This window comes from Camellia sinensis, chromosome 5 (genome assembly GCF_055761805.1).
Source record: "Camellia sinensis isolate YWXY chromosome 5, ASM5576180v1, whole genome shotgun sequence".
Taxonomy (NCBI): Eukaryota; Viridiplantae; Streptophyta; class Magnoliopsida; order Ericales; family Theaceae; genus Camellia; species Camellia sinensis.
The window spans coordinates 46,820,545-46,840,958 of NC_138965.1; the positions used below are offsets into that span (position 1 = coordinate 46,820,545).

The 20,414-nt window shown below is 31.8% G+C and overlaps 1 protein-coding gene across 1 annotated transcript; it reads right to left on the reverse strand.

Annotated features, from left to right (window-relative positions):
- Positions 1-2,201: 2,201 nt before the first annotated feature.
- LOC114296802 (putative sodium/metabolite cotransporter BASS2, chloroplastic) lies at positions 2,202-17,446 on the reverse strand. The gene is made up of 7 exons (XM_082868780.1): positions 16,980-17,446; positions 12,996-13,136; positions 9,042-9,197; positions 8,828-8,949; positions 8,565-8,726; positions 2,796-2,856; positions 2,202-2,606 (listed from the first exon to the last, which is right to left on the reverse strand). Exons 1-7 carry the CDS (start codon positions 17,373-17,375, stop codon positions 2,421-2,423), a joined length of 1,224 nt encoding a protein of 407 aa, XP_082724906.1. The 5' UTR covers positions 17,376-17,446; the 3' UTR covers positions 2,202-2,420.
- Positions 17,447-20,414: the final 2,968 nt, after the last annotated feature.

A 20,414-nucleotide genomic window follows, 5' to 3' on the forward strand; every position in this document is an offset into this window, starting at 1 on the left:
TTTGTGGGAGGTGGAGACAGAAAGCAATGGAACCCTAGAAAGGGTTCCAGAACCTTCCCTCTTGCCTATAAATAAAGCCTTTCCCCTTTCCTTTCAAGGGGTTAAAAAATCTTGAGCTTTTAGAGAGTTTAAAGAGCCAAACACTCCCCTTCTCCTCTCCCTTAGTCTTAGCCACGAAATTCCTCCACTCACAGCAACTCTGAACTTCTAAAAATCATCCTAAGGTGTGAAAGGTGTGAAGAACCCAAAACCACTTTAGAAATCTAAGCTTGAGGGAGGCTTGCAAGCAAAAAACTTGACTTTTCTTGCTATTTCTTGGTGTGTTCTTCAGTTTAATCAAACCAACAAGTAAAACTCCTTTATCTTTCTGTATTTTAGTACTTTGTTGCTTTATTTTTCAACGCTTATCCATGCTAGGTTGTTACTTCATCATTCTATCATGTAGTTCCTTTATTTCATTAACTTTCTTGCCTCTTTCTATGCATGTTTCTTCTATGTCATTAGAACATGTTTTAGGTCATATTTAGCCATATAATAATCATGTAGTATAGTTTATATTTATGCTTTTTTATTTGTTACTTGTATCCTTGTGCATATTCATCATTAGTAGCCTCAAACCGGGCCTAGAACCATCATTGTGTGTATTAGCTGCATATTTGAACATATTTACTTTATGCATGCATGTAAAACGTTAAAAGTGGACGACCGGGCAAGTCCTCTTTTTCTCCTTGACATATGCTTGTTTCTTGCATTGTTTTTCAATTATGCAAGTTAATTGTTTTTCTATGTAAAATTGTATGTTTTTATGAATATTATTTATTTTAGATTAAGTTTATAGCCACGTTATGTTAAGAATCTTATATATATATATATATATATATATTATGAAAAATCATTATTTTACAAGGAACGTGGCTTTATGCTTTAAATCTAAAATAGACCGTATTTATTTTATTCAAAACGCATAGTATAGGTTAGTTAAAGGTTTTAGGACTAAAAATGAATTTATGTGAATAATTAACCACTAAAATCATAAAATAAAAATTGAGTAGATGCCAATCTTCGGATTTAGCTAAAAAAGGTGCTTCCATGTAAATGGCATTTCCTTTTGGTACCTAAGCTCTCGAACCCGAAATTTTCTTGATTATGATGGATTGGACCTTAACTTAATTTTCATCGTTAAAGGTTTTTTAATTCCCCTTTAAAAATTAAGTGACGATTCTTTGTTGGTCAAAGCAAGTCAGTGTGGGAAGCAATGCCTTAAACTCGAAAAAGGCACAACACCCACACCCTCCACGCTGGTGTTGTCCAATCATCTTCCCTGCCCGTCTTTCTCTTTTCCCTTCCTTTCCCTCCAAAGCCAATCAACGTAAAGAGACAAGAATGAAAGGGTTTTGAAAAGTTTTTATTTTACGATTAGTTTTGATAGTATAATGGGTGTAATAAGAATCACATTTTTTGGTTAGTGGTGTAATGAGATGGAGGGTGCAAGAAGATAAACTAGTGGTGTAAGTAAAATTTCCCCTTTTGTAACGTGCAAATAGAATTTCCCCATAAAGAATTGCATAAAAGACTAGGTAAAAATTACAATATTGTACCATTTGGGATTGCTCATCAAGTTTGAGAGGAACACACCTTTCTAGTCAGTTTCTGTTTGGTTTGGCATGAGAGCTTCTTCAATCTGTTCACTACAAGGGTCTGGTGGCTGCTCATTCTCATCATGATTCAACCCACATTACTACAACTTTCATTGCAGCAGTGGGCAGAAATTTTTGTCACCAAATTTGTAAGCAATTTCATCCATAATGGCATAACTAATAAAAAATAATAATAAACTCAATTTGATGGACACTAAATCAGTGCAAATAAACATTTCCTGACAAATAAAGTATTATTAATAAAAAAAAAAATTGATACTACGATCAAGCTCTAAACATTTGTTCTTGCAGTACAAATAATCACAATAATCTTTCAATAGAGAAACACACAGATCATTTTAAATAGGCAACTTAGCTAGAAAAACTTCAGAACATTAAAAATAAATATTAAACACACTTCAGCACATCAAAATTCAATAAAGAAAACACACCTTAATCAATGTTTTTTGAAGTGGAGTGGTCTTGTCATAGAAATGGTGTTCAAAATTTAGCAAAATGGGTTTAGTGAGCGTCTTTATGAGTGTTCATACCATCAGGTCAAGATGTTCAAAAGTATTTTTATATAACAATTAACTATCCAAAATCTATAGGCATGTATATATATATTTTCCAAGGTGTTCAAGCAAATACCCTAAACTCTATGTGGCCCCTGCCCCTATTAATGTCAATAACTAAACTAACAACAACAACAATGATAATGTGAGAATTCTTAAGACGAAAACACAAATCCCTTACGGTGATTAACATTAGGAGTTCATCGTCTCACTTGTCATTGACTTCGACAGTTGTCTGCGAATCAGAGGGATCGATGTATCTCCAAAAGAAACCCAAACTGCTACCCATGATATTCATGAGGACAGCAGACATGGCAGGGGGTAACGCAACCATCGGCGAGGCGAAATGGGAGGTTGCTAAAACCACACCTAATGATGAATTTTGCATGCCAACCTGCAAGGAATTTAAGTAGTGTGTTACTATAATTTATTTTGCTACATATAAAAGTAAAACCAATCCGTTAGCACGTTAAATATTGAAGCTAATTGGATTTTGTTATAATTTTTGGATAGGGATCAAACCTGCTTGAAGACAAGTTTCTAAAGCTTGATAACAAATAAACATTCAAGCTGTTTTTAGTACCTCAATTGATATTGCTCGCCGTTGTGGCTCTCTAAACCCAGAAATAGCTGCTGATATATACCTGTAAATAAAGATCCATGATATTGTATTACTTATCAATCAATTAATCAACAAAAATAAAAAGTTTTACTTTTCAGCATGGTAAAAAAGTATTGGATTACAAAGGCAGAGAGAAATGGATGCTGCATTGTCTTCATTAATTAATCCGGAGAGGACGTGTTACACCAAAGCATCTTGGGGAAACTGGGGACTGTTTTCAAGAATTCAGGTATTAAATAAGGTTGTCACAACAGAATCCTAGATTGCAATGTCGGAGGGGTTCACAAGATTGGATAGTATAATTGGATCATAAGATCCTACGGAAAAAAAAAAACAATGTATAATAATTTATATATGAATAAACATCAATGAAGCACCGACACTTGAAAACAAGTGCCGTATTTGTGTCGGACATATGGACAGTTCGGGGACATGCGGACATGGCGGGGACACTTCAGGGACACACTGCGGACATGCCAAGTATTTTTTTACCCATTTTATTTAGTGTTTTTTATGAATGTTGAATGTTTATTATTTTTTTCTTAGGCTTAAATACGTAATACATCATCCATAAAAAAGATATAGACTACAAGTGTTAATTTAAAAGTGTTAAGAGTTAATTTTTGTTAATATTGATTGTTTGTGGATGTAATACTAATCTAGATAGCAAATAAAGATATATGAAAACATATTTTATTGCCTTGTCCCCGCCGTATCCGTATCCCCATTTTTTTGAAATTGCCGTATCCCTCATCCGCATTCGCATCCGCATCCGCATCCGTATCCGTGTTCGTGTCCATTAGATAAACATTTTCTTAAAGTAAACACAGAATAAACCTAAATTTGATAGCAAAAGCTTTGCATTTCATTAAAAATATAAAAATAAATAAAAAGAGGTGAAGAAGAAGAGTTTTGTAACAAAGCATTTTGCAAAGACAAACCAAAAATAGTAAATAGAGTTGGTTTGGAAATTTATTGAAAACTCAAATGCGAGAAAGAAATAAAAGAAAAGGAAAGGTTTATATACACAATGAAAATAAAAATGAGAATGATTTACTATGGAGAGAGAGAGAGAGAGAGAGAAGCACAGTTGGAGAGTAGAGTAGATTAGGGAGAGATGAAGATACTCAAATTGTAGTGATGTTATTTCGGCTCTCCAATTTTCCTGAATTACAGTCTATTGCTCTAGTTTGGTTTTCGTGGCTTATTTGATTCAATGTGACTTATTTTGTTTCGTTTGAACCTTAGTTGCACGAAGCGGGAGCAGGAACGGGGGCGGGAGCGGGAGCAGGAGCGGGGAAGCGTGAGCTGATAGAAGTTTCTTAAGTTGGGAGCGCCTCGGGAAGCGATAATATATATATATATATTTAATAGTTATTTCTAAAATATATTTATTATATAAAGGTGAGTTAAATAATTATTTTTAAATATATTTATTATTTTTATCTTAGATATTATTTTTATAGATAATATTTTCAATTTATTTATATATATTTTTTAATTTTTAATTGATATATATTATAAATAAAAAACAATAAAATAATAAAATATGTTAAAAAATAGTAAAATAATCAAAAATTGTAAAATAATGATTTATTTTATAAATTTTATTAAAAAAAAATTATTATATTTGATTTAATTAGATTTATTATATTATTATATAACAAATTATATTATTTATATAACAAATTATATTACTTATTATTATTATATAGTAAATTATATAGATATGTTAGAAACGGGAGGGGGAAGACAACACAGATCGGAGAGAGAGAGAGAGAGAGAGAGAGAGAAGCAGAAGAAGAAGAAGAAGCAGAAGGAGGTGAGCACTGATCGCGATGGCCATGGATGTTCGACTACGACAACGAAGGTTCGACGCGAGCAGATCGCGAGGTCCAATACGACTGGAGTCGAAGGTTTGATCGATGCTTCGAGTCAACTAGATGTTCGACTACGACGACGAAGGTTCGACGAAGGTTTGTCTTCTCACTCTCTTCCTTCACACACTCTCTCCTCTGTCTCTCTCTCCTCGCCGTATCTGACACCAACAAACTAGGGTTTTTGTTCTTCTTCACCAACGATCCCATCTTGGCCAGGATCGCGTTTCTCTCTCTACGGAAACGCGATTCCTACACGTTTCTTTCTAAGAAACGCGGAATCGCGTTTCTTAGGAAGATTCGTCACCTGTTAGGACGATTCCTGCAACTAAGGTTTGAACTGCGTAAATTTGGTATTTAGGCCAAAAACACAAAAAATAACCAAAAAATAAGCCACGTACAAAGAAAAACAAGGCTTCAAAATTGGATCCTAAGAAGCATAGACACTTCCATGGAGGAGGCATGTCATGTTGAACACCCGCATTGGATACAACACTCTATGAACACTCATAAAAATATGTCTGACACTTCTTCCACTTGTCTTAATTAAAAAATTTAATTCATAATATCGAACACTTTACAATCACTCCTCGGATACTTTAGCAACACTTCTTGAATGCTCCAAATATGACTTATGTAATGAATCAGTTCATAGTAACATTGTTCTGCGATCTTCATAATGCAACTTGAGCACTCTAAACTAAATATGTTTTGAAACATTTATCAAATGAATCCATCATATGTATTTCAATATTATACAATTGTTTTCAATTCTTTAGAATGTGTGTTCTTTTTTTTTTTAATTGCCTATAAATAAATAACTCATATATTTGACATATAATAAATTATAAAATAAAAATTTTACATGTATCCCAAGCGTATCGTGTCTTGCATAGCATTTTTTTAAAATGGTCATGTCAGCATGTGTGTAAAGTGTTGCGTGTCTGTGCTACATGTGTGCCAAATGTTATGAAAACCAGACTAGTCCGGCCGGTCAAACCAGTTAACCCATCAACTGGTCCATGTTTCAGTCTGGATGAACTACCATACCCGTTTAGAGGAGAATATTGGCCTATTTTTGAAAACCCACCCAGAACCGCGGTCAAACCGGTTACCCACTCCAACTAGAAGCGGGTTGACGAAACAAGCCGCCTCTTCAAAAATTCAAGAAAGGTAGATGCCAAGAATCGAACCTAAAACCAACTATCACAGATGCAGGGCAACAACCACTACACCATGTCACCAACTTGTGATTGTTAACTAAACTTCATAATTTAATACATATATTTTATTTTTTGGTCAAAACACCATGTATAATTATTATTTGTACAAACAATTTATATAAAAGCAATTTAAATAATATATTTATATAAATATATAATGCATCTAAAATTTAAATATATGCATTATAAAAGTGATCTCACACTAACATATCTTAATATTTTTTTTATTATTTATGTATAATTTTTAATATATTTATAAGGTATTTATGATGTCACGGTTCAATTCCAATTGACCCCACAGTTGAACCAATGACCCTTGATCCAGTCCCTTTTTCTGTTTGCTTAACGGTCCGAGGTTTAAAACATTTGTAGACAAGTTCATAGTTTGATATAAGCTAAGAATTGGTAAAAGTAGCCAGGAGAAGCCTTTTGTGCTCCTGAACAAGAATAAGTTCCACTATTCAAAACAAATGCTCCTTGCTATTTCATACTTGTAATATAATAATCACACCTTATGTTTTTTTCTTGTGAGGCAGGACCACTACACCAGGCAAAGAAACATTCAGGCCACATTAAAGGTTATAGTTTGGAAAAAGTTTTTCGCATTTTTTGATGTTCGGAATGACAAAAAATGAAAATCAACAAAAAATATTTTTCATGATTAGAAACAAGCTTATTTGGATAGAAAATGTTCCACACTTTCGAAACGTGGAAATTTTCATACTAAAGTTTTACCAATACCACCAAACTACCATTGCCGCTGCCACCACCTCCACCAACACCACCACTAGAACCACTAGTACATTAGTTTCAAGATCACACCCAAACATAGGAAAATCTTTTACATGGAAAACATTTTCTAGAAAACATTTTCCAGAAAAAAATGTTTTCCACCAAGACAAATAGAGCATAGGACTAGACTAAACTGAATGGACAAAACATAGGGAAGAATGTGTTGGAAAATAATAGGTTTTCGGCAACTTTAATTCGAAATTAAAGTGGAATCCAACTGCCGGTTGAAGTGGGTTCAAGTGGGTTGTATTCTCTTCAATGAGAAGATTATAATATAAAAATAATGAGCCGAAACCATTGAGTTGTGAATGAGAAATTGTCTCATAAAGTGGGCATCAATAGAAGTTGGACTTAGGCTTGGGCTTGGACTTGGACTTAGACTTGGACTTGGACTTGAGCTTGGATTGAGCGGGTGTCGTGTTGAGCTTAATTTGTGCATGTGTTTGAGATTGGGCTTGGATCAGATTGTGACCCTACATCCATATCCGTTTTGCAACCCATCTATTTGAATTATTCAAATATCATTATATACATATTTAATTCCATATATTAAGCACATGGGAAGTTTAGGCTATTGTAACTCTCATCTTTTGATGATGGAGTTGATGATCATATTAGTGGCCATGAGTTTTTAACTTTTGTAACTCTAGCTCTAATGACTAGAGTTGATGGCCTTCGTGATGATAGCCTTCATGGCTAGGGACTCCCCTACTTGTATAAATAGAGGCATTTCCCCTCTAACTTAGTAAGATGTTTTTAGAAAGGTTTTTTAAGATGGAAAATAGTGGGTATTTGAGATGAAGTTAGAGATGTTTCTTACATCAAAGGACAAATTCAAAGAAATTTTTCTTATCTTCTTTTTGTTAGCCACTTCTTTGGTTCTTGTTAATGAGAGAGTGTTGTCATTGTCAAGTTCGCCGAAACTATTCAGAAGGTGCTTCTGTATTAACTGATTTCGACCGTCGTATCCTAAGAAATAGACGACAGCATTCCTCCAACACCCATTGGCGATGCGGCAAATTTGTTTTAAAGAAACTGTGTATACCACAAACCTCGATTTACATCCCTTATCTTTTGTTCTTCAAACTTTTAGATTTAATCTATTTCTTCTATATTATTTTTGTATGTCCATGTGAATCCGTCTTGTAATATGTTCTAATGTTGTAATCTATTTTCAATCTTGTGTTTTCTTTAAGAATTAAAAATAAGATTGTTTTATCTTCACTATTTATTTTATATAATTTAGTTTTCCATTCTTGGGAAAAATACCAACAGAATGTTCATTGGCGAAAGGGTTAATGATTATGAACACACAGAAGGGAACAACAAAATGATGTATTGAAATGCAAAATACCTAGATAAGGAAACCATATTAACATAGTTAACATAAGGTCAAAATATAATGTTCTTGAACACAACAAAAGGGACTAAAGCTTAATCCTAGTAAATTATCACACCTGAGACTCCAAAATTAAACCTCAACATACCTCGAAGCTAAATTTCTCAGTGCTAAAACGCAAACAAACCCCATTCAAATATCAATTTCAGTTCAAGTTGAGGCAGGTTACAATCATGTGTGTCACACAAATTCATAATTCACACCTATTATACAATATAATGCAAAAATATGTATACATATGTATAATAATAAATTCCTCTGGCTACCATGAAATCCAACAAATAATATAATGCAGAAAAGGAAAAAATAAATAAACAGCCAAAAGATGGGAAGGGCAGTGAACCTTATAATCATTACAAACAGAAATTATAATATTGAGGCACAAAGACGGCAATTTAATATCAAAATAGCTAAAGACGACAAAGGGGGCAACTCTTACCCAACAAAGAATCCTGCAGCATGCAAGAACAGCACCGAAAGTATTATAACCCCAAGTTCACCAGATAGAATCGCTCGAGCACGAAGAAGAGGAGATGCTTCAGGTGACAAGGATGCAACAACCGTTGAAGATTTCAGACGAACAACATTTTCTGAGAATACACTGACAAATAACCAGAAGTTAACCAAATTAATAAGAGCCAGAGGGAGAGTCCTGGAAAGCACCATCTTAACAAGAATGAATCGGATGTATAAAACCAAAACCTGCATGCAAGCAGTGAAGCAGCTAGAACAGCAAGTAGTGGCCCAAAAGGTGTCACCAATTTCACAGCTGCAGGAAATGTTCTCTGCATATAAGAACCTAGTAGAATCGGAGCAACAACCACCTAGACAGGAAACAAAGATGACCAAGATTTCCCTAAATGAATAAATGGAATCAAATTAGGAACGTGAAAGGTTCAATCTAATTTACAGTCACCTGCATGGTGCTGATGGAAAGTTTAACAGCATCCACATGAACATAAGCTCCAGCCAGAATTTTGGTCAAAAGAGGAGTAAGAATCACTGCTCCAAGTGTGGTGCAAGCCGTCATAACAATAGATAATGTAACATCCCCTTGGGCAATTAAGGTCACCTGCAACACTAATTCACATAAATAGAAATGAACTGGAAGTTTGCACAATTGTTGCTGATTGTGTTTGAGTATTCGTATTAGTAATGAATTGTTTTAAGGTTCCATGTGAACTTGAATGTAAATTCCTTGTCCATCTCTTTATATTGAAATTCCATAATTTAGATTGATGTTCAGTTTCACTGGGCTATTAGAAGCATATAACAAAAACATTTCTTATATTTGAATTTAGGTCAATACCTACTCCAGCCCTCCTAGCATTTGGACCATTACAAGATAAGCTTTTGTTGTTTGTTTGTTTGTTTGTTTGTTTGTTATTTATTTATTTTTTTTTCTCTTTTACATGTGCTCCCCATCTTAGACAATGATGAGAATAAGCATAAAGGGCATAAGAAATCAACATAAGGATTTAGATCCAAGTCATTTCAAAACTTCAACTTGTTCAGAAATCTTCAGAAAAAATATTCTTTGAAAATAAAATTGAAGGCTTTCTGTACAACTGTTAAAATAAGTAAGACGAAATGCTGACAAAAATGATACGCAACAATTTCTTGTTCACCACAAAGTAAGAAGGAAAAGAAAAACTTCCATCAAAAATAGATGCACTGTGATGAGTTTACTGTTTTACATCAAACATGAGCCCTAAGGACTCGCTTGGGTTAGGCTATTTTAGCCTAGGAAAAATCGGCTTATTTTCATCTTATTATTATGGGGTTTTTTTTTTTTCTTTCAAATTTGATAGAAATGTTTTTTTTTTAAAATTTTTAGGGACTTCTAGTCATAGGGAACCTGAAAATTAAAAAAAGTTCAATCAAATTTGAAAAAAGTCCTAATAAGATTGTAAGCTGATTTTTGCCCCAAAAATTGTCTTGTTTTCATCTTATTTGAACTTTTTAAAAATTTGATTGATTTTTTTTTTCTTCTTAATTTTTAGGTTCCTTGGGACTAGAGGGCACTAAAAATAAAAAGTAAAAAATTGATCAAATTTGAAAAAAGTCTAGACAACCCAATAATTAGCATAACTTGGTTTGATTGCAGGCCATAACCTGGGTTGTCAATTATGAAACTTCAGGAAAGGTGCTAACTAAAATTGGGGATTCTTCAGCTCAGGTATTAAATAAGGTTAGACTCGCAATATATTAATCTTCCTAAAATGAGGCCTTATGTCATCACCCCTTGTTGCAAATGCATTTCCATCAAGTTGGAGAATCATGATGGCTACTATTCTTTAAGTATTTCCATTTTATGGATATTTTGTCACATAGGGAGAGTTCTGATCAGTAACCAAACTAACTCAATGTCAAGTCCCTTTTCCAAAGATACGTTTTGTATAGAATGCAGCCTCAAATGACCTCCTGTTTTCTACATCTCTATTAAATATGATGTTTATCTCCCAACCCTAAGTAGGATAACCGCAAATAGTTGGGATAAGGCTACATTGTGTTCAGTTGACTTGAGTTTATGGTGCAACCTTGTTCCCATGGTTCTAACTGCTAACGACTCCTAAACCTCTAGAAGCAACTGATGAATAACCCAATAATGAAGGATTCAAATTTTGTTCCCAACTAAGAAGTACAGACATGTGAGAGACATACACAAAATATATACTTATATATATTCATTATATGGCATATAAGGATAAATAAATTTGTAAGTTCATATATATGAATATTTAATTCACATATATACTATTATATAAAGTGTATAGGTCAGTATATGAATATTTAATTCACATATATATACTACTATATAAAGTGTATAGTTCAGTCAGTGTGAACACTCTGTGTCACACTTTTTTGGTTTTCCAAATATTTCCAAACAATTGATGAGTTTAAGACTATCATGTGAAAGACCAAACTGATTTAGATATTTAAAACTCTACAAACATGGACGGTTTCTATTTTTACAAAACCTTTGACCAGTTTGCAACTGGGTTGAACGGTCTGTACCAGAACTTTGACAGGTTGACCGGTTGAACCGACTGGTCCAATCCAGTTATTAAAACATTGCTCCAAGTGCAGTGGCAAAAGCATAAATCTTGTTAAGAGGGGGCCAAATGTGTAATAAAAATTGACTATAAAATTTATTTTCACATTCTTACAAACATTTTGCACATATGTTGTACTAAAATATTCATTTTTATAAGTACACAAATTAAACATCATTCTTAAATTTGCAAATAAAATTTTCATTCAACAGACATTTATAAAACAAAAGGTACAAAAATAGAATTATAAATTTCTTTACAGTTCATACAAAATATAAGATCAAAAAATAGTAACATATAAGTACGTTTCACATTAATTATAATCACATTGGGTTGTAACTAACACTAATTAAAGCCATAATTGAAGGTCATTTTGGTCATAATCAAAACCACCACAATTAGTCATATCGAAGGGCAATTCCATATCGAACACCACTTTGAAACATAATCAACTATTAGAATGAGATGTAACTAATTCTGATTTTATAGTTTTTTAGCCCCATCACTATAATGGCCTATAATCGAACATCACAATAATTCATAACTAACATTAATTTAAACAATAAATTATATATGATATATATTAGTATGTATTATAGCATGATCGTAACTCACTGCTTTAAACAATTTGACAAAGTTGAGACTTGGGTGGAGGGGCCAAGTCTTTACAACTTATAAATCTAATAACAAATCTACATATATTAGTTGAGGTTTTACAGATGGATGCAGGGGGCATGGTCCCCCCCTAGCCTGCGTCCGCCATTGTCCAAGTGTGAAGTGTATTCGAGTCTAATTTTTTTTAAATAATAGGACTTATTTGGACATGTGTCAATTAGTGTTTGGAGGTGTCTGATGAGTGTCGTGTCGGTGTCCAACATGGTGTTCGACATGACACAACATGACACCTTATTAGAAGTGTTGTGCTTCCTAGGCTCCTAAATTTTCACAAGATTACCCAAGTTGATTTCACTTCTGCATTAATTGAAAGTAAATCTAACGTGAACTATTTACGTAAATGAAACACCCATTAACAATACTACTCTTGAGAAAGGTTGAAGGCTCACTAACAGTACCCTTTAAAAGAAGCTGAAGGCCCTCTTACAAAACTGCAAAAACAAAAAAATAAACAAACTAGATAGAAAGAAAAATCAAACATGTCATGGAATGCTTTAACAGATAAGAAGTTCACTAGCCAATGATGTAACAATTCTACAGATTGTGGTAGATTTTTCTGTAAAAGGGCCAAGATGAGATTGCATTTTTTAAATTTGAAGCAATTGTTCATAACTACATTGTCTCTATGTCCCAAGTCTTTGAGCTTTAAATGATTTATTTCACCTAGAACTACGGATATAATTCCGGATAATCAACATTCTTAAAATATTTACAATCAAGATCTTTGGACTAACAGTAGCAATCTTTTTATAAAATATACAAGTATTTCAATTTTAATGATTATGAGGCTACCTACTGGAGACTTGGCAGTGATGCAATTCACCCATAAAAAAGTAGAGAATCTTCTTTACATTATATGTATAAATTTTAATAAAATCAAATTTTAGTCATACTAAATCATAGGCCGATGAAGAAACTGAAAAAATGAAACTAAAAAGAAAAACAATTGAAAACTAAAAAACAAAACAATTGAATAGGAAACAAAAAACACTTTTTTTTTTTTTTTTGGGTTATGTAGAATACAAAGAACACTTGAAATAACTGGCAAGTCTAAGCAGGTTTCCCGAAATTTGGATCAAGTATTCAATAAATTATTTAGTGAAAGAGATAGATCAGGATAGGACAAGAAATGCTCTTACCACGTTGGACGCAGTACCTCCAGGGCAACAAGCAAGCAATATTGAACCAACTGAGACAGCGGGTGAAAGCCCCAAGGCTTTGCTAATGATGAATCCAAAAGTTGGCATAATTGTAAACTGGGCAACGCATCCAAAAAGTATCTGTTCACAGTAAAAAACAAGGAAATTGTGAACTAGGCAAACCTGAATATTGAATCCCATACTTATCTTTGTCAAACACTTCATTTGTCCGCAGGAAAACCCAATAAGAATTCTTCACTGAAAACATTTAAACCCTATTTTGAATAGTTGAATTCCAACTCCAAGTTTGTTGCTACCTTTTTCCCTAAGTTTGTTGCAGAGGGCAAAAGCAGGAAAGGGTTTGGCAAATGCATTTGTAGAAGTGGCTACCAAAACATTATGCCACTTATAAAATAATTCAAAATTTCCCATTTATGCCACTTTAAAAAAAAAAATGCCATTTATATTATTTTCTTGAAATTCAAATTGGATAGTGTCAAAGACCACAGAAATGTATTTGGACAGTGACTAAACTGCAGAAACACTTTTCCAAATTTTATCACCATTACAGTTAACAAATCCTATAGGCTCCATAGTCTGACTAACTGAGCAATTCTTTGACATTTTCTTATATGAACACAGAAAAATCCAAATCACAATACAACACAATTCACAAATGACACAAACATCAAGTTTTGACTTTCAACCATTGTTATCAAATCACAAATCGAATCATGAATAGTTTTGCTAACATAGTGAATCGTGAATTATAAGACTCATGTTATTTAATATACTATATAATTTTATATATGTTTATACATAAACAGGAAAGAAAAATACACACACACAGTGTTTAAAATAAAGTAAATATCAATATAAAGATAATTCAATTATATATGTATCACATGTAAAACCATGTGTATCAATTAATTACTTTTTTTTTTTTTTTGGGAGAATCAAAAACCATGCATTATGTAAACCAAAAAAAAAAAAATCAGAGTTAAATCGCAGTGAATCAAAGTAATTGCAATGAATCACCTGCGATTCAACAACACAATTTGAATTGTATTGGGTGAAATGAATCGTATGAATCCATAATTTAAATTTTATAGTTCTAAACACCATCCGGGCCCATTGGCCAGAAACATTGCACTTCAGTAAGATATTAAGATTCAAATTTCCTCACCTGATTCTTAATCCCCACATATTATTTGGATTTCTCTCCCACTTTGGGAGTTCTTTGTATTAATTATATTGTACTAGTTTTTTTACCCATGCATGTTTAATACTTTATATGATTTCTTTTTCTTTTTTTTTTTTAATTGTACAACACAACCTAAAAGGCGGTGTTGTTCAAAATAAATATGTGGCTCGTATAAATCGATAGGATTGCTACACAATTTTTCATTAGAACTCAATGGTTTTGTTGAGCTAACTATGGTACAAAATGTTATGATGAACATATTTGTGAATTATATTTTATTTATCATCTCATATATCATTATTGCATTGGATGAATAATAGGTCTCACCATCATATCTATTACTATTATCAATATAATAGTGATACATTACATGATAATCTAGATGTGGTACACAAATGTGATAATCATATAATTATTAAATTTTTTTATGTTTTTTCCTTTTTCTCTCCACCCTCAATGCATGGTAGACAAACACCCATTTCTGTTATTTTTAACTCCGACGAAGCTCTAATTCATGTCCTCTTTCTCCCTAAACTCTCTTCTATGTCTCTCTTCTCACATTTTAGGAGGAGGCACTCTCTTGTTAGTGATGTTAATGATACTCTAGTGTATTACAACTATCCTTACTGATATTTTTCTTACATTTGCTAGAGCAAAACATAATTTTTTTTCTCTTTAAAATTTATGTACATTTTTTGGACTTCTTTTCTTTATACTTTTGAATTGGTCTTACTACTTGTTTCATGGGTTTGTTTCCACCAGAGGGGTTTTTTTTTTTTTTTTGATGACCAGGTATCCAAACTAGCTTACATGCACCTTAACTAATCCCAGAACCCATGCAAAGCACTCCCTCCACGTGGATCAAACAAATCTCGGGCAAAGCCCGCGAACATGGCCCCAAGGAAAGAAAAATACACTAGCAAAAAATAATAGTGGCTGAAAAATGAACAAAGCAATATTTGAGGGAAGAGATGGTCTTGACAAAAGATGCAAAATACCCAACACATCATGCACTAGATGAGGAATTGATTTGCTCGTGACTAACCTGTTAATGGCTATAGCAGCAGTGTAGAGGAGGTCAGGCATTGAAAAATAAATTAACAAAAATGTGAAAAGATGCTAATAGATGGGGAATAGCCTATAGAAGAAAGGGAAAGGGCAATAATGTCTATTTAACACATATTTTCTTCATCCTCCCTACTCTCACACATTTAATTTTGTATCTCAATCAAAACAATGAATAAATGCTCAGTCAAAACTGTGAATAAATGCAAAAGTGAAGAGTCACAACATATGATTGGTTAGTATTTTTAAATGGGTTTAGATTCTCTCAAGTTGGTCATCTCAACTTGAGAGAGCATTTAAGCTTAGTGGGTCCATTTTGGGGTCAAACTTGGTAATCTAAACCGTTCACTTTTCAGGACTCGTTGAGTAGAATATTCATGCAAAATAATCGGATATTGATAGTTATATATTTGAATCACATTTGTATTGCAAAAAAATATATGACTATTCTTGAAATTATAATTGTTATCCATTTTCCTAAAACAAATGTGATTTAAGCATATAGCTACCGATGTTCGATCATCTTATTTTTTGCGTAAAAATTCTACTCATTGGGTCCTAAAAGGTGAACTGTTCAGATCACTAAGTTCAACTTCAAAATGGCCCCACCAAATTCAAATGCTCTCTCAAGTTGGATGGCCAACTTGAGATAATCCAAACTCTTTTTAAACAAAAATGAAAATGAAGAGACACCAAAGATACGAAAAAACAAAGGGTCAAAACTTTCCATTTGTAAGAGACACATGGCAAACCATAGATAGGCACATGTTATATCCACAACTTTACTTATATAACATTATACATGATATGATATGATTTGTATTTATAGTTTGATTAACAAGATTAATAATGAGTGGATTAATAATCTATAAAATGTAAGAAAACAGTTTTTCTAAAGCCGTTTTATAGCACAACTTTTCTAAAACCGTTTTTTGTATTCCAAATATTTTTCATAAGAAAATATTTATGTTGACAATATAAATTAAAAATATTAGTGTAAAAACGATTTTACAAAAATCATTTTTAATTAACTCAGAATTAATTTAAACTTAAAACCGGCTTTTGAGGCTATGTTTTGAATGTGGGTCTTGGGCTAAAATAGTCGCAAACAAAGGCTCCGTTTGGCAAGAGCTAAACAGGATTTTTTGGCTATTTTAGCCACAAAAGACAAAATAGGCTATTTTAGCCACAAAAAATAAAATATCACGTCCAATCCATAATCATTACATTCTTCCCTCACAAAAAAAACCAAAAAATCAAAAAATACTTCCCAAACCAAGCTTTTTAGCCCAGGCTAAAATAGCCAAAAAAAAAAAGTCAAAAAGCCAAAAAGTCAACCCACTTCTCCCAAACGGAGGCAAAATAAGTTTTTTAACCCAATAAGACAAAATATCATATTTAAACCATAATCATTTTATTTTTTTCTTTCACAAACATCAAAAGCCTATTCCAAACGAGATTTTTTTAGCCCCCAGCTAAAATAGTCAATTTTCTGTATTCAATTTTAATTATAGAACATGGGTTTTGAAAAAAAAGTTGTCCGAATGCCTCAGTCTGGGAAATTAGCCCAATACTGTGCTATAATCCACCCGATCAAATAGGTCATGCTATTTGTAATTCCTTGAGTTTCAATGTAATATGATATAATTCCTTGAGTTTCAATGAAAAATAAAAAAAATAAAAATTGCAGGGGACTATATGTAAAGTAAACTCACAGAAAGAGGCCTTTGCAAGAACAAACTGAAAAACTCACTGAGCTCCAAGGACAGACCCATTGCCAACATTATGAACCCAAGTGCCAAGCTATACGAAGTTGGCCCTCTCTTCACAAACCATGAAAAAGTGGATGGTCTCAAGCAAGCAACAACCCCTCCAACGGTCACATAAAGTGGGTACAGGCTTGCTGCAGTGGACAACATGTTTTCCCATCTGGGTTTTGATGTAGCAACAGGTGGCTGATCGAAATTTTTGTGGCCAGATCTGATTGTGGGGAGGTTCGAGAGCTTCGGTGGTGTAGAAATGGTGGTGGGTTTGATTGGTCTGAATAGGGAAATTGTTTGGAGAGATTGTGGGTATCGAGTGAAGGGGGTGTGGGAAATAGAGAGTGACATTTGTAAAGACTGATGGGGTGACTTTGATCAAAAAGACTTATGTGACTTTAGTTCAGGGATTTTTCTATGATACGTGAAGGTGGTTTTCATGTATCATATATAAATAATTTTGGACTATTAGATCTAAAAGTAAACTAAATCTAATCATTGATTGATAATAATAAAATCAGGTTAAGAAATCTAGGTAGTTTTGTAAAAAAATAAGGTAATTTTTAATGATTTTGAAACTAAAAAGTGGTTTTTAACTTACCACAATAACTAAGTATACTTACTATTTGATGTAATTAAACTTACTATTATTAATAACTATACTTACCATTCAATTATTGATAAAATACACTTAACCTGCTATTCAGGTAATAGGTAAACTTAAAAAATTAAGTTATAATAAATTTTCAAAATCTCTAAAATAAATATAAAATTTATAAAATAGAATTTAAGAAAAAAATAAACAAAATAAATTTGAATTCTAAACATTTTATTATAATTTATTACATTTTATGAAATATGATTTTTTTTATTTATTTATCTACTTAATAGCAATAAATGAAACCTAATTTCTTTTTCATTTATCACACTTGAAAATAATAAATGCAATTAATAAGAAATATAAGTAATAAAATATAGAAAAAATTATAATTTATTTGAGGGTTCCATGAACAAAATTTTATGTTTATTTTTAAATTTTTTGAATATTTGAAGATTTAAAGATAAGATTGTTGTTGATTTGGAACTCCTTAGGTAAGAATCTATGTCTCTATCTCTTTTTTTACATTAACTTTCCATGATATTTTGAATTTATAAATTTTAATATTCTGTTGGAACAACATTTCACCTAGTTAAAAGAAAAATTATGAGATTTAAGTAGTAAAAAAAAAAAAATCAAATTTGATGAAATAGTAAGTGCAATCTTAAGTTTAGTTTAAATAATTAATTAATCAAGTCTACTAAAATAGTAAGTAGAGTCCCATTGAGTAGTAAGTATTGTTTAAATGATGAGTCAAGTTTGATAAAGTAATAAGTAGAGTCTAATTGAGTAGTAAGTGTTATTTAAGTGATGAGTCAAGTTTAATAAAGTAGTGAGTAGAGTCTCATTGAGTAGTAAGTGTTATTTAAATGTGTAGTAAGTCAAGTCTGATAAAATAATAAGTAGAGTCTCATTGAGTAGTAAATGTGGTTTAAATGAGTGGTAAGTAAGTCTGATAAAATAGTAAGTATGGTTTAAATGAGTGTTTTTCAATTTATTACAACAACAAAACACATTTACTACTTGATATAGTTGTAATTATTTCACATAACTACACTTACCATTCAAACATTAATAAAATGCACCTAACCTCTAAAATAAATATAAAATTTATAAACTAGAATGCAAACAAAAAATATATATATATATATACAAAATAAATATGAAATTTATAAATTTTATTATAATTTTTTACATTTTATGGAATATGATTTTTTTTTATTTATGTACTTAATGGCAATGAATGGCAATAAATGAAACCTAGTATCTTTTTTATCTACCACAATAAATGCAATTAATGAGAAATATGATTAACAAAATATAGAAAAATTTCAAATTCATTTGAGGATTCCATAAACAAAATTTGATGTTCATTTCTAACATTTTCGAAGATTTTAAGATAAAATTGTTGTTGATTTGGAACTCCTTAGGTAAGTCTATCTCTTTTTACTTTCACTTCCATTATATTTTGAATTTATAAATTTTTATGTTTTGTTGGAACAACATTTCACCTAATTAAAAGAAAAATTATGAGATTCAAGTAGTAAGGGAAAAAAAAAATCAAGTTTGATGAAGTAGTAAATGTAGTCTTAAGTTTAGTTTAAATGATTGATAAGTCAAGGATGTTCATTTCTAAAACTTTCGGAGATTTTAAGATAAAATTGTTGTTGATTTGGAACTTCTTAGGTAAGTTTCTCTCTTTTTACTTTCACTTCCATTATATTTTGAATTTATAAATTTTTATGTTTCGTTGGAATAATATTTCAGTTAGTTAAAAGAAAAATTTTGAGATTCAAGTGGTAAGAAAAAAAAATCAAGTTTGATGAAATAGTAAATGTAGTCTTAAATTTAGTTTAAATGATTGATAAGTCAAGTCTAATAAAGCAGTAAGTAGAGTCTCATTGAGTAAGTATTGTTTAAATGAGTGATAAGTCAAGCTTGATAAAGTAGTAAGTATAATCTTATTGAGTAGTAAGTGTGGCTTAAATGAGTAGTAAATCAAGTTTGATAAAGTAGTAAGGATAGTCTCATTGAGTAGTGAGTGTAATTCAAATGAGTGGTAAGTCAAGTCTAATAAAGTAGTAAGTATGGTTTAAATGAGTTGTAAGCCAAATATTGAGTAGTAGGTATGGTTTAAATAAGTGGTAAGTCAAGTCTGATAAAATAGTAAGTACAGTCTCATTGACTAGTAAGTGTGGTTTAAATGGTTGATAAGTCAAGTTTGATAAAGTAGTAAGTAGAGTCTCATTGAGTAGTAAGTGTAATTCTGATAGAGTAGTAAGTATAGTCTCATTGAGTAGTAAGTGTGGTTTAAATGAGTTAAATCTGATAAAATAATAAGTAAAGTCTTATTAAGTAGTAAGTGTTGTTTAAATGACTGATAAGTCAAGTTTGATAAAGTAGTAAGTAGAGTCTCATTAAATAGTAAATGTGATTCAAATGAGCGGTAAGTCAAGTCTAATAAAGTAGTAAGTATGGTTTAAATGAGTGGTGAGTCAAGTCTGATGAAATAGTAAGTACAGTCTCATGACTAGTAAGTGTGGTTTAAATGGATGATAAGTCAAGTTTGATAAAGTAGTAAGTAGAGTCCCATTGAGTAGTAAGTGTAATTCTGATAGAGTAGTAAGTATAGTCTCATTGAGTAGTAAGTGTGGTTTAAATGAGTTAAGTCTGATAAAATAATAAGTAAAGTCTTATTAAGTAGTAAGTGTTGTTTAAATGACTGATAAGTCAAGTTTGATAAAGTAGTAAGTAGAGTCTCATTGAATAGTAAATGTGATTCAAATAAGCGG

What these genes read in the sequence shown, in the direction of transcription:
- LOC114296802 (XM_082868780.1), bottom strand. Translation starts at nt 17,375, where the DNA reads ATGTCACTCTCTATTTCCCACACCCCCTTCACTCGATACCCACAATCT. An exon ending in TCTTGCAAAGGCCTCTTTCT is followed by an intron (nt 13,137 to 16,979) that starts GTGAGTTTACTT and finishes TACTGTGAACAG; the next exon opens with ATACTTTTTGGATGCGTTGC. An exon ending in GGCGAGCAATATCAATTGAG is followed by an intron (nt 2,607 to 2,795) that starts GTACTAAAAACA and finishes AATTCCTTGCAG; the next exon opens with GTTGGCATGCAAAATTCATC.